Source organism: Neodiprion pinetum, chromosome 2 (assembly GCF_021155775.2).
Source record: "Neodiprion pinetum isolate iyNeoPine1 chromosome 2, iyNeoPine1.2, whole genome shotgun sequence".
In the NCBI taxonomy this organism is placed as follows: Eukaryota; Metazoa; Arthropoda; class Insecta; order Hymenoptera; family Diprionidae; genus Neodiprion; species Neodiprion pinetum.
The window spans coordinates 39314810-39328309 of NC_060233.1; the positions used below are offsets into that span (position 1 = coordinate 39314810).

At 40.2% G+C, this 13500-nt stretch overlaps 2 protein-coding genes across 12 annotated transcripts in view; one reads left to right on the forward strand and one right to left on the reverse strand.

The window, feature by feature from the left end:
- Dh31-R (Diuretic hormone 31 Receptor) overlaps positions 1-13500 on the forward strand; it is a 159071-nt gene that overhangs the window by 140345 nt on the left and 5226 nt on the right. For all 9 annotated transcript variants that reach the window (XM_046611871.2, XM_046611868.2, XM_046611872.2 and 6 more), the window contains 4 exons: positions 9247-9353; positions 10973-11064; positions 11159-11285; positions 11434-11660. In XM_046611871.2, the coding sequence (XP_046467827.1) occupies positions 9247-9353; positions 10973-11064; positions 11159-11285; positions 11434-11660 (553 nt within the window). The remainder of the gene's footprint in view (positions 1-9246; positions 9354-10972; positions 11065-11158; positions 11286-11433; positions 11661-13500) is intronic.
- Positions 1-13500, reverse strand: part of LOC124212098 (transmembrane protein 19) — a 39568-nt gene that overhangs the window by 16858 nt on the left and 9210 nt on the right. The gene's annotated exons all lie outside the window — the stretch shown is intronic.

Here is a 13500-nt window from a genome sequence, read left to right on the forward strand (position 1 = left end):
GCAATTAAAGTTTCACCAGGCGCGTACAGTCCAGTGAAAAAATTAATCGAACGAAGAAAAAATCATAGCTTCAAGATCCGAACATCAATACTGGAATCGATTGATTTGAATTTCGTTAAAAAATTCTCTCATTCAGGTCGTGAAAAATTAAATAATACAAATCCAAATTACAAGATTGAGACGATATTTTTTTCAACTCAATTCATACAATTTTATCAACTTCAAAAAGAGCTTCTCCTGCTTTCTTCTGCGTTTATTTCTCTTCTGTACATCTGAGTGATATATACTGAAAAGTTAACTAACTTTTACAAACTTGTTTCTTTCTCACCCTTTTTCAAACCTACCTATTCATCTCGAGACAGGTGTAAATTAATAAAAAAATTATTCATTTGTAGACCGAAATGTATGCGCACATAAATTTTGGCTTTCCTGATGAAACAGTTTTAGGGAATTCGCAATGCCCTCGAGATGATCAAACCAAAGAGGGAACAACATGGTCGCTTTGACCGCCTTCGACGACTCTCTGGGGTCCTTCGATCAATGGACCAATGGTTAACTGATCGTTTGAAATATGTGCATGTGAAATTTGCTCTTGGCTTTCTAAAACAATATGACAGGAAACGAGTATCGGAAGATTGAAGTGCCTGTCAAATTATCTCTGTTTTACACGCAACATTTCTCTGTAAGTTTCTGAAGAAAATTGTTGAATTATAAAAACGGGTATTCTGCATCTATCGTAATTCGAAAAACTCGAAACTCGGATAAACGATGAGTGTATGTAAAAGATCGAGAGTAAAGTTCTAGCTGTGGTTTGAAATTGTGCTCGCTGGTGTGGAATGTCGCCCGTCGTCAAAGTTTCAAATAAGTGAGTTTACCCGGAGTGGAAAAAGCTGGAAGCCTCAAAGGGTTAAAAAAAAAAGGTATGTCTCCTCGGAGAACTTACAATTAGGTATTTCGATGAAGTTTTTCTCCTTAGAATTTCTTGTAAGGAAGTTTTATAATCGCGGGTAATAATCTTCAAGTAAAAACTTACAAGACCTAATTTTTCCGACACTCATGAATAAGAATCAAAGTATAAAACCAAGCTGCTGTTTCTACGTTTAAAGTGATTTTTTTCACCTAAACAAATGTTAGAAAGAGACTGCGCCTCGAGTATGTTATATAATCGTCGTTGTGAAACTGTGTACATATACATACTATAACTTTATGATTTAGTTTTGAAAGTTACTCTTTCTGCAGAATTCAATATAAGTTTTGCAGTTCGAAAAGTCCCTCTGGTGAGATTAAACCTCGTCAGAAATAATTCATTTCATGACGCGTTCAACCCCGTGAAATAAAACTACCTTTCGTTCCGACATTTTTCTGAGTAGAGTTACTCGAGTGTTTTCCAACTACGTATCGTAACACTATAAGTGAAGAACGAGTGTAATACAGTCTTAAAACTAAGACCGCTCAGCTTAGCTGTGAGACTTCACGCATCACCGGGCTTTATATTCACTCTACAAAAAGCCTCGGGCTGTTTCCAAGTAGCTTACAGCGCTTTGTAGCTTACCGTTCACCATCCGAGGCTTTTTCGCGCGGTTTCGCCGCTAGTACTTTCGGGAATAGAAAAAACCGCCGACTGATCGAGGCATAAGCAATCACGCAATCGAACTTTTACACCCGGCTGCTCGTCCTTAATCTCGGCATTATTACCCAGTCGATATACTTGTGTTCAAGCACATTATTTTCTGCACAGGCACGCATCGTGAACATGGACGAGTATAATTTTCACCTGGACAAGGTACATGAATTATTCAATAAAGATAATTTAACCGATATTCCAGGGTTATTGTAGGAAGATATGCGAATACCGAAGTATGAATTCAACCTTATTGTCAATGTAGTATACTCTTCACACCTTTTATCGCCTGTGTGTTTTCCATCTCAAAAAAATTTCAATCCCAATAATAATTCATGGTGTAATAAATGGTCAGCAATTGACGATAGGTTCTTGGAAAATTAATTAAAATTTTTACGAGCCGAAGATATTTGTACAAAAACTTCAGTCCATTAAATAAAAGACTACTTATGTTTCCGTATAATAATTTTCTCTCTTCGTATACGTACAATAGCGGCTAATTTTATTTCAGCAAGACACAAAGACCGACGATCAATAAGTTTCTGTGACGAATCGTCTGACGTGAGTTTCCCAGAACCTGATACCTTCGACAAAATAAAAGCTTGAATCAAATAGGAATACAATTTACAAGTGATAGCAAGTCTCGAATATTTTCTCCATTTGTCGAAATAAACTGATGTGTAATGTCATCGGGAGGTCGTGATTAGGTATTCGAGCTTGCCTTGAGACGTCCATTATACGTAGATATGTATTAACCGAATGCGTATAAAAAATTTGAAGCAACGTGGAGACGAAACGGCAAGCTTGGAATATCACGGGAACACGCGATTTCCGCCGAGGGATGAATAACATTGAATTCCATTTGAGCCTCGTTTTTTGAATTTGCAAAAGTGGGTGCGTGTTCCGTGAAATGAATACCCTCGCATTTCAGGTAATATTGCGAAAATAATTCTCAAAGTCCGTCGCGTATTTTCGTGAAGCATTATACCTGGGCACATAGCGTCAATATAACTGCATCAGAATGTATTCGAGCATCAAATTTATCACTTTGTTTTTGAATTTTTAGCACGTTGCGTCCCTCGCTTGCAGGGGTTCAATTTTGTTCATCTATCCCCCAGCGGCATTTTCATTGCTGTACGTACGAAAAGGCTTTGAAAATAAGCTCAAAGTAAAAGTTCCAAAATTTATGCATCGTTTTTTGTACCTCAAAGGTCAAACGCTGTATGAAACGACGATTTCCGCGGCGTTCTTCATCTAGAATTAGCCTTGAAAGCAGCTACATTTACTCTTTCATAATTTCCTTTGAGTAGCATTGCGAATGAAAAAACCTTAATTCTCACTTAGAGGCTTTGAGTTATCTTAAAAACTTGATTTACAGATGACATACGAGAATGAAATTTCTAATTCGAATGTCTTTTTTTTTTTGTCGGTAAAAATTTTAATAAAATTAATGATAAATAAAGGTTCTCTCGTACAATGCAGACGAATTTACCGCGTTACGAAAATATAACGCCTGCACGGACAAAAGCTGAGGAGCTTTCGAGCGACTTGCTGCGATTCGATATCGAACAAAGCCCTATTCAACAATAATGACTGAACGTTGTTATTTCCCGATGGAGAACAATGCGTCGACGATATTGAATAAATGGTTCGAAGGTATCGTCGGTTATATCTTGAATATGGGTTGCACCCACCCTAAACGTGATCGGAATCGGAATACCGGTTTGGCAATAAATTAAACGTTCCGACATAAAACTCGCCCGTTTGAGCTAGGAAATACCAGGAATAAAAAACGATCTGCGTCCATGCAGGTACACGCAGGTGTAATGTAAGTAGAAACTTGTAAAACTTGACCGATAAAACGGATCGAGATAAAAAGACGAACTCCGCAAGCTAGTCGAGAAGTCAGCAGCCGCGCGGATCGTGGATACTACGGCAATTTCAGGTTTTTCCTTTTCACGTTTTCCTTTTTCTTAACCGCAGAGAATCTAAGGACGCTTCGCTTTTCGTTGCACGACCTGCAAGTACGGTCGTATAATTCCGATAACTTCACCATGGCTGCACTCGCTCATTCTTTCACCGTTCGTGCAAATTATTGCTATACCGGCAATATTATAAAATTAAACAAAGTGTCGTGCATTGGGGGGAGGCGGGCGAAATGGGCCCCCTTTACAATCAAATGGGATTTTAAAAAATTTCAACAAATCTTGAAGCGTATTTTTAAACCGAAGAGGAAAAAATTGCGCCGTCCAAATTGGCCTAAAGGTTATTCCTCCCTTCAGGGCCCATTTTGTTGGCCTTTCCCCGATATTACGGGGGAGAAAATATCTGGACATTGTAATAGCCGTTTTGAAATCGATTTCTACCAATTTTTCAACGCATTTGCCGTACTTCATTTCTCATCAGAAATGTAAATATCATTAAAATAAAACGATAAAAATAAATTCCTTCAGTATGTTTGAAAGGATTTTTAAAACCTAATACCCGCAGATTCACTTACGAGTCTGTAATCGACTAGGAGTTTAAGTTTGAAGGATTCATATACGTGTAAGCGCGTAAAGTGTAGGACGTGAAGCTTTCGCAATGCTCATATTTCATATCTAAGAAGTTCCTTGCGAGATATGGAGAGAGAGGACGGGAGATTTTCTCTCTCCTTAGAGAGTAGAGTAGAGTAGAGTAGAGTAGAGAGTAATTTATTAGATTCTGGTGTGACCTTCGTGAAAACCACAGATAAGTACTGTTACAAGGACATACAATGCTTACAAAACTAAATAATAGAAAGAAGAAGTGAGTAATATTTTTTTTTTTTTTTCAAAATACATGATAAATAAATTAATAAGCAAGCACAAAAGAAAATATAAATAAAAGCCAAACAAAAATAGATGAGATTAAAAAGTCGTTTTATCTTTTTAGAAAAAACAACAAGATAAGTAAATAAATAATCAAGTACAGAAGAAAATGTAATTGAAAGCCAGGGAAAGATTAAATGAAACGAAAAAGTATAATCTTCATCATAAGGAAGCAATTTATTACGGTGGAGAAATAAAAGAAATAGAAAAAATAGTGATAAGCATAGGGGAAAAAAAAAAAAAAGATATAGAGATAATGTTTCTAATTGCGCTCTGCAATTACGTTACACGAAGTAATGAAGTATTAGCATTGAAATTGGTACCTAAACGTATATCTTCATCCGCAATAATATTTTGTTCGGATTTCCGTAGTGAACTCGGAACATTTTATACAGTCGAGGAAAAGCTCCCTTCAGCATTTCCCCATGTACGTATAGACGGCGATATTCTAGTTCCATTTTTCCGCGAGGTTAAACTTTATGAGAAAATACTTTCACCCCGCAACACAGGAGCTGCACTATACCACCCTCTCTGAGCTCGGTGCAAGAAAAATATTCGATTTCTCTTTACAAAGGTGTGCGTGTATCTATATATATATAATATATATATATATATATATATACGGTAAATACGTATACGTATATAATGCAGATAAACGTCGTCAATGCTCCGATACGAAACAGGCAGAGCAGTAGTGCATTCCATCAATATATTCCGCGAATATTTCGCGATAGAACGTTAACCGAGTGGAAAATGTTTAAAAATTCAGTCTCATCCTTTTCTAAAGAACATATTCATATTTTCAAATAGACGACGTTGAGTACTTTCGTTGCACTGTGAAAATCAGACGCGTAATATTTCCTCCCCGTATATTTTTCTCAAAATTCACGCTCAATTGTGGAATTCCTGACTCCCTCGGGAACTTCATCGGCGAATGAAGCACGTCGCGTTGAGCCTGGTTAAGCCAGGCGGCATGTCGTGCGTTAAAAAAAAAAGAAAGAAAGAAAAAAAAAATTTTCTCCCAGTTATCGTTTAATCCATCAAAGCCATGCAACAAAGAATCATTCACTCGGCCACATTGATACGTCTGTCTGCACGTTGAGTAAAATGGAACGTTTGCGTCCCTTGCCGCAGTGCAGAGTAACAGATAACTGAGATACCTTAAATACTCGCTCTTCATACGGCGTTTACTGTATATATACATATATATATATATATATAGATGTATGTATGTACGAATGTTTATTTATACCGAAGTTCGTATCGGCCAAATAGTAGGTATAAGATCGAAATTGACTTCTCTCAGGAGCTTCTGAAAGAAAAGTTCATTCAATGCTAATGCGGATGAAAACTGTCCTGATTTATTTCGGATTCGTATATAGTTTACTTTGAAACTCGTTTGAAATGTAAACCCGGATGGATCACATGGCGTATGGCGTCGGGGTTGGAAAATGGTGAAAACTCGTGCAATTTTGAAGGATCGAGCTCTCTGTCTGAAATCGAGGTAAATTTGACTTGGAGCAATGCAAACGTACAGATCCTATCCGGAGATTTTACTCAACCGGAAATAACCGTATAACCGCAAAAGGAGAGAGGGTTGAACTCGGCTCGATTCGGGTAAAGCGTTCCGACACACCGCGTGATGCGAGCTTGCAAAGCCGCAGCGGCTCGTTGAGCTTATTGCATTACACGCACAATTTTACAGCTGTTAAAAGGATCCCGGTGTTAAAAGGCTCGGTAAATTATTTATAAAGGACGCGCGAATCTAAGGCGACGAGATTCAGGGGTACTGCAGAAGTGCATGAAAAAACCGCCGAGGATGGGATTGCGGAAAAAGCATCTGCAGGCATGGAAACGGCCTTCTTTAGGACGGCGGTTAACTCGCGGCCGTTAAGACGCGACAGGCATATATATGCGGGGAAAAACGCTTCCGTAGGTATTAGACTTCCGCTCTCGAATTATCCGCGTGTAAAACTTCCGTTTCATTCAATCCTCGCGCCACTTACCGTGCAAAAAACCGTGCCTAGAACGAGATTCGAATTATCGTCGTTGAGTGAAATTTCAAAATTTCACTACAATTAAAATGTCCACCTTCGATTTTCCGCAAAGTCCAAAGACGTGGACCGTGTAACTTATCGATATCCATTGAAAAGATAAAACGGTTTTCATATCGCAATTCAACAAGTTGCAGATATGAATGGCGAAAAGCGCGTGAAAAAGACGTGCATGGGTTGAAGTGGATGATACTTTTGTTCGGTATAACGACCGCGAGTGTTTTATCGCCGGAAGCAGGTTTGACACGGTGAATGGACGGTTACAGGTATATTCGAAAATTCCACCATGGGATCAAATATATTTAACGCGATGCACGCGGAGGGTGCGAACCGGGTAGGTCACACACACCGCAATCAATACTCATCGCTAATACGGTAAATTGCACGGTGTACACAACTACCAATGCAGTTTCAACAACGCGCCTTCCTGACGAAATAGATTGCGCGCACGCGTTCAATAGCTGGAGGATAGAAGAACCACGCTCATTTTCACTGCAATTAGTTTCAAATCGACACGAGCATAAGCTGTAACAAAAACCGCATATCACCAGCTGCGTGACACTTGTAATTTAAGCTCCTCGATAAAGAAGCAGATGACGGTTTGCCAATTGAAATTATACTCGCAATTTTTTACGATCAGACCCACCTTCGGGTACACCGGAAATCGTATGTCAAACATGTCGCGTCTTCCCGGTTTGTGGTGTATAACGGGGTCGAGGAATAAGAGAGGGCGTCGAACAAATGTTGCCGTTCCATTACTCGGCCAAACAAATTGTAGCAATTACTTATATGGATACGGATAGACGGGCGGTGCATCGCACGAAAGAGGCGCATGTTTCCAAGAGATGTATAGGTGAAACAGTTCTGGGCTATTGCGCTAATCGTCAGCAACACGGTATGCCCCATTACCTACGTACCCTGAATTGATAACCAAAGAATTATACCTTTCTATCTTATGGAAGAAAATTCCGCATCGGAGATTTCCCGCGATCATTAATTCTCGCGGTAACCGCGCCAGAGATTTCTTCGATGTTTCGTGGATTATCAAGTCTCACGAAATTTGTGGAATAAATTTATAATCAATGAAAAGCCATTGAATATATACATATATACTATGTACATGTAACGCATATTCGAGCCAAACAAACGGAGTTGGTAAATATTGAGCGGTTTCACCGGCATGCAGAAATTACTACATCCAACGCGAACGAAACTTTGACTGGATCCTTTAATCTCCCCTTCGCATCGCGACTGGCCCTCAAAAACCTTTCGCATCTTCCTCTGAGCCGCAACTCCGACTCTAGACAGACGTATAGCCTTGAAATTACTTCGGATAACCCTGGAAAGTGAACAGAATTCCAAGCACTATCCTTATTGGTACAGATCAGAACGCGAGCAGACTCTGGACCCTTCAGGCCACTTTACTCAACCCATTTTCGTTTCAGTGTATTGGACACCATGTCCGTGCATTGGCCATTCCACCCTCAACTCAACCGCTTTCCACCAGGCTTGATCCACTTTACCGATTACATTATCTCCTTTTTTCTAACATCATATTTTTTTTTTTTTTCTTTCTAGAGGGTAAAAAAAATTCCACCACACCAATCATACACGGTACGTGGTCGCATTGACGTAGGTATTTCTCTTCTACACTTCTCTTCTCTTCTGCATCACTCCTTCCAATTTCCCGGGCAAGCTTAGAGGTATCTATATTCTCGCAATTAATTATTTTTGAAAATAACCCAGCCAACCGAAGGCGGAACAAAGAAACAGAGAGAAATTTTTTTCATTTCCCCATCAAAGTATCAATCTGTGATAACGGGGTCGAAGCGTGTCCTCAGACAATTTACCGAAGCTTATAGCGAACAACATCGCCTATGGTGCGCTGCAGCCGTTGGACAGATTGTTATTAATTTTCCCCCGAGCTGCGCTGTGGTCCGTGACGCAGTCTGTCCTCCTCCCCGTACTCCTTGCTGATGTGAGGACGGCGCAGCGTTTCCTCCGTTGCACAATGCGCTTCCTTCGTCTGGTTGTGAGGGTTAATGGACAACGAGACCTCGCCTTCTACGGCGCCTCTTCGAGCCCCGGCTAAAAGACGCGCCGCTTGTTCGCCACTGCACAATGTCGATACCGTCCGCTGACAGGACAAACAGCTTTGATCGAATCGCCCGATATTCCCCCATGCCCCATTAACTACCTTTAGACTGCGTAAAAATATTTACATTGTTCGCAAAGACCGATCAATGCCGATGGCAATTCATTTCGGACGTTCGTAAAAGATTTCTTATCATTCTTCGCTTGATCTGATTGTCCGGATAGTCGTGTGAATTTAATAAAATTTATTACTTATTTCGCCAACAATGAATACCTAGGTTCAAAAATTGAATTTAAAAAACTCTACTTGTTTCCTCATGCTAATTCGCACGTTGAAATTAATACATTTGTAAAGATAGTCCTCGTTAGAATTGCTCCAAGGATTTTTCAGAGAGAAAAGTTTCATGCAGAAATGAACAGTAAGCATGTAGGTCGTGAAACTTTCTTGAAAATATCTTTGCAAACCTCGAACGAACTTCTTTGCGAATTTTCGAAAATTCTCATCAGACTTCCAATTGTAACGTAAATTTATTTTCTATACGAATTTGCGAGATTCTTATGAATTACATACGCCCTCAAATCTTCAAGCGTCCAACTAATGTTTTTCTTCTATTTAATGTTTTTACAGGTTTCGCGCACAAGGATTGCGAGGCGAATGGTACCTGGTTCAAGCATCCGGAATCCCAGCAAATATGGAGCAATTATACAACCTGCGTGAACATGGAAGATCTCAGTGTGAGTACAATAATCTTCTATTGTTTTATAATTAAACTTTTGACAGCAAAAAAAAATTACCTTAGTATAAGAAATAAAGTTTTCCTGACACAATTTGAAAGTTGCGGATTTGTGACCGTGAATAATTGAAGCCCGTTAATAATTTCTACGCCAAAGAATTCGGTTTCTATTCACACATACACCTATATCCTGTATATTCCCGTAAAAAATTCAAAAGCTTTGCGGTGAAATATTCCACCCTCTGATTGCACAGACAGCGGCGCAGATCTCTCTCGTTCCCTAAAATATGAAAACTCTTCCTGAAGCACTCGTGCAATCCACCACTTTCCTCTGTTCATTAGTTTGATGTAACGCTAGCGATCCTCGTACAGTAACTTCTGATTTCCGGACTGAACCTGCGCATCTGCGTAAGGAGATGTAAAAAAAAGGAATCAAAAAAAACTTGGCCAAATATAATCAACCTTCTTTCCGCAAAATTCGCTCTTCCACCTCTGCCCGTGTAATCCTACCATTAACTACATACGACATCGCTGTATTAGTTTCGTCTCCAACTATTCTATTTCCTTTTTCCCTTCATTCCCGTCGTTAGACGGTATATCTCGTGGAACAAGAAGAGATTGGCTCATTGCTGTGAGAGGGAAAATCTCTCTTGATGCTGAAAATTCCCTCCCCACGTATCTTTTGCCATGCAAAAAGGCAAGTAGATACCTACGAGGATAAGCGTAACGTAATTCTGCCATAGTCCTGCATCGCATCTCGACGACGAGACGACTCCACCAGCATCGCTACATGGAAAACACGACACGACAATGTCAACCTGTAGACGACGGCGAAATATTTATACGTTACTAGCTTGCATAATTCATTAGGTGGAAGTTATTTGCGAAGGGAATTTTTTCGTCCCTGGGGAAAACCCTCAGGAATGTTGTCAACGGCAACACCCCTATTTCACTGTACGAGTCTTTGTATATTAAATGTACATAATAACATATACCCTGCAGCGAACAATATGATTGATCAGAATTTTTAGATTCATGAAGGTATATGGGAATTTTTAACACACCAACGTCAGCGGGCCTCTTTTTCTTTCGGAATTGATTCTCAAGATTTTCCCTCGTGTTTTTATGACGACAGCGAATAAAATGAGATTACAATACATTTAATACATTTTTGTATACAATGTATTATACTCGAAAATACTAATTTGATACACGTGTTTTGAGATTAAATTGTTGAATCGTATTCGAATTAGAAGGACACGACACTGTATGTAACGGAATTAAAAGTTCCCGTCGTTTTTCATTTCGATTTTGTTTACTTGAAAAGAAAGCTCTTCGTATCAAGCATGCAATTTCAAAAGAACTCGGAGTGTCAAGTCTTTTCACCGTTTAGACCTGAACTACTTTCAGATTGTGCGACGTGTTTGGATATATCAAAGAGAAGGTGAAAACCGGGGTACGAGTGCAGAGAATGCTGAATGTCAGATCGGCGACGTGTTGGGTTATTTGATTTTGTTTTTTTTATCGCTCACCTGTCGTGTTCTAAAAATTCGTAGATGCAATGCATCTTTACATTTGTACAGACATCGACTTTGTTATTCTTTTAATTTTTTATTACAGTGGCAGCAGCGCCTGAACACCATCTACGAAACCGGATACACGATATCACTGGTCGCTCTTCTCTTGTCCCTGGCAATCCTTACTTACTTCCGGTAAGTTGAGCATTTCGCCAATTTAACCAGTTTACGCCTTGATTCTCTACAGTGTCAAGATAAAGAAAATTCAATTTTACTTTAAACGTTACAGGTCGTTGAGATGCGCAAGAATTACGTTGCACATGAATCTCTTCGCATCGTTCGCCGTTAACAACGCGCTATGGTTGATTTGGTACGGCACCGTTGCCGCCAATACACCGACTCTCTTCGAAAATGGGGTAAACTGTCATCGTTTAATGGCATACGTGCCAACCTAAATATAATATATACCGCAATCGGTATTATTGCTCTTGAGCTCACCGACGATTGCTCGTTTATCGAATAAAACTGAAATTAAACTCATAAAGCACGTTCCTCCCTCCTCAGATCGGCTGCAGACTCCTGCACATGATACTTCATTATTTCCTATTGACGAATTACGCATGGATGCTGTGCGAGGGATTCTACTTGCACACCCTACTCGTAAGCGCGTTCACAAGCGAGCATAAACTGGTCAAGTGGCTGATGGGATTGGGATGGCCCTTACCAGCCATCATCGTTATTACCTACGCCATCCTAAGAGGCACCAGTAATGACCTTGCGGACAGCTCACAGTTTGTACCTCATACACTTCTTTCGATTTCTCTCTACACTGTTATTTCCTCGATGAACTTTTTCTCTGTAATGCGATAACGATCCTGTACGTCCAAATTGCGCGTGTAAAACCTCTCGCGGAAAATAAAAATGGCCGCCGTGACCCCACCTGCGATTTTATACCGGCAATATATTCAGTTTCAGCGTAAAACCCGTATCCAATGCTATTTATCTCCAAAGTAAATAATGGCAAGAGTATAAATTCACTTAGAATTTCAGTTTCTACAACAGCTCGAAAGTAGTAAATTCAAACTAAAAGAATGCGATGCGATGCATCGATCACGTGATTTTCGCGCAACTTCTCTACAAGCACGGCGTACTTGTTGTATTCAAATGCCGGGTATGCGGTGCGTGCGGGATATATGGGTAAACATGCATCGATCACAGCGAATAGTCGAGTACATAGACATAGCGGTTTTGGTTTGACAGACCAACATCGGGGTATTACGCGTGCAGAGAGCATCGCCGCTCGGCTTGCAAGCACACGATGTTGGTATATACCGCAGTTTAATTGATACACAATGCTGCAGCGACAGCAGCAGCATCAGCATCAGCAGCATCAGCAGCAGCAGCGTCGCGTTTCAAGATCCAATTTCGAAAGGACGGAATCACCTCGGTGCTAAGCAAAGCAAACTGTTTGAACGTTAAATTCGCGCGCATCTACCTAGGAAGCATAACGTTATCGATGCAAACCGCAGCGGAAGCGATCCCGCCAAGAGTTTTACCCTACAGCGATAACCAGCTTAATCCCTTGACCGTTGCCTCACGATGCATGGGCTGCACTTTATAGCCACGGGTCGGCATTAAGTGCATTGCACATTAAAGCTGCTCCTGCGTAGTTTTGAGTAAACATATTCATCACTCGGGACAGCTGCTGGCATTGAAAACGGGTAAGAAAGCTGTGCCACCGTATAATAGACGAGATTTGATGGAATACTTTCAATGCAACAGCGAATATTTTTCTATACAATTTATAAATATAAAGATTCGCTGCGTGATGAATTACGTGCGGAATCTTATACCTTTTGCCTTGTTGCTCAGTCTGGTTGGTAACCCCTCAGGAACTTCATCAATCAGAGGGTGACGCGGTAACAAATGTGCGCGGGTGATAGAAATAGCGGGGGGGGGGGGGGGGGGGGGGGGAAGGCAAACAGAATGAAATAAAGTTGGACCGAGGGTGAAAAATCGTCGAACGGAAAAGCGGCTGCCAATTCCAAATCAGCTCGCACCAAATCAGCGAAAACTCGGTTCGATCTGGTCCGGCGTAGACTTTAATATTATAGATGCGTATACGTGACGCATCGTCGACCTAAAACCTCTACGGAGAGAATCTTTCTCGTAATAAACGGATGATTCGAAGCTTAACGACCCTCGAAGTCAACGGGGGTTGAGAAAAGTTGTCGCATGCCGCGAGGGCATCCGGCTTGGGTGCCTAAAAGTATATACATATATGTGTACATACATACATAATACGCTCCCCGCTTTATATACATCCGCAAGCAAAAGTGAGTCTCGTCGACGATATTGAATACTTTGTAATCAGATAAAAATCGGAAAAGAATCAACCGCAATAAAGTCGATAAGAAACTTAAATTTCAATAATGATTATTCCCAAAAGTTAGCCACAAATTCTTTAAACAAAACGTTGTTTAACAAATTCACAGGGTATGAATTTTTTTTTTGTCATGTGAGATGAATTCGGTGACTTTTCTGAATACACGTGAATTTTTAAAGAATTTTCTCATTGTTACGGAATTTTCGTTTCCATAAATTTTTCATTTCGAAAAATGAAGAAAAAAC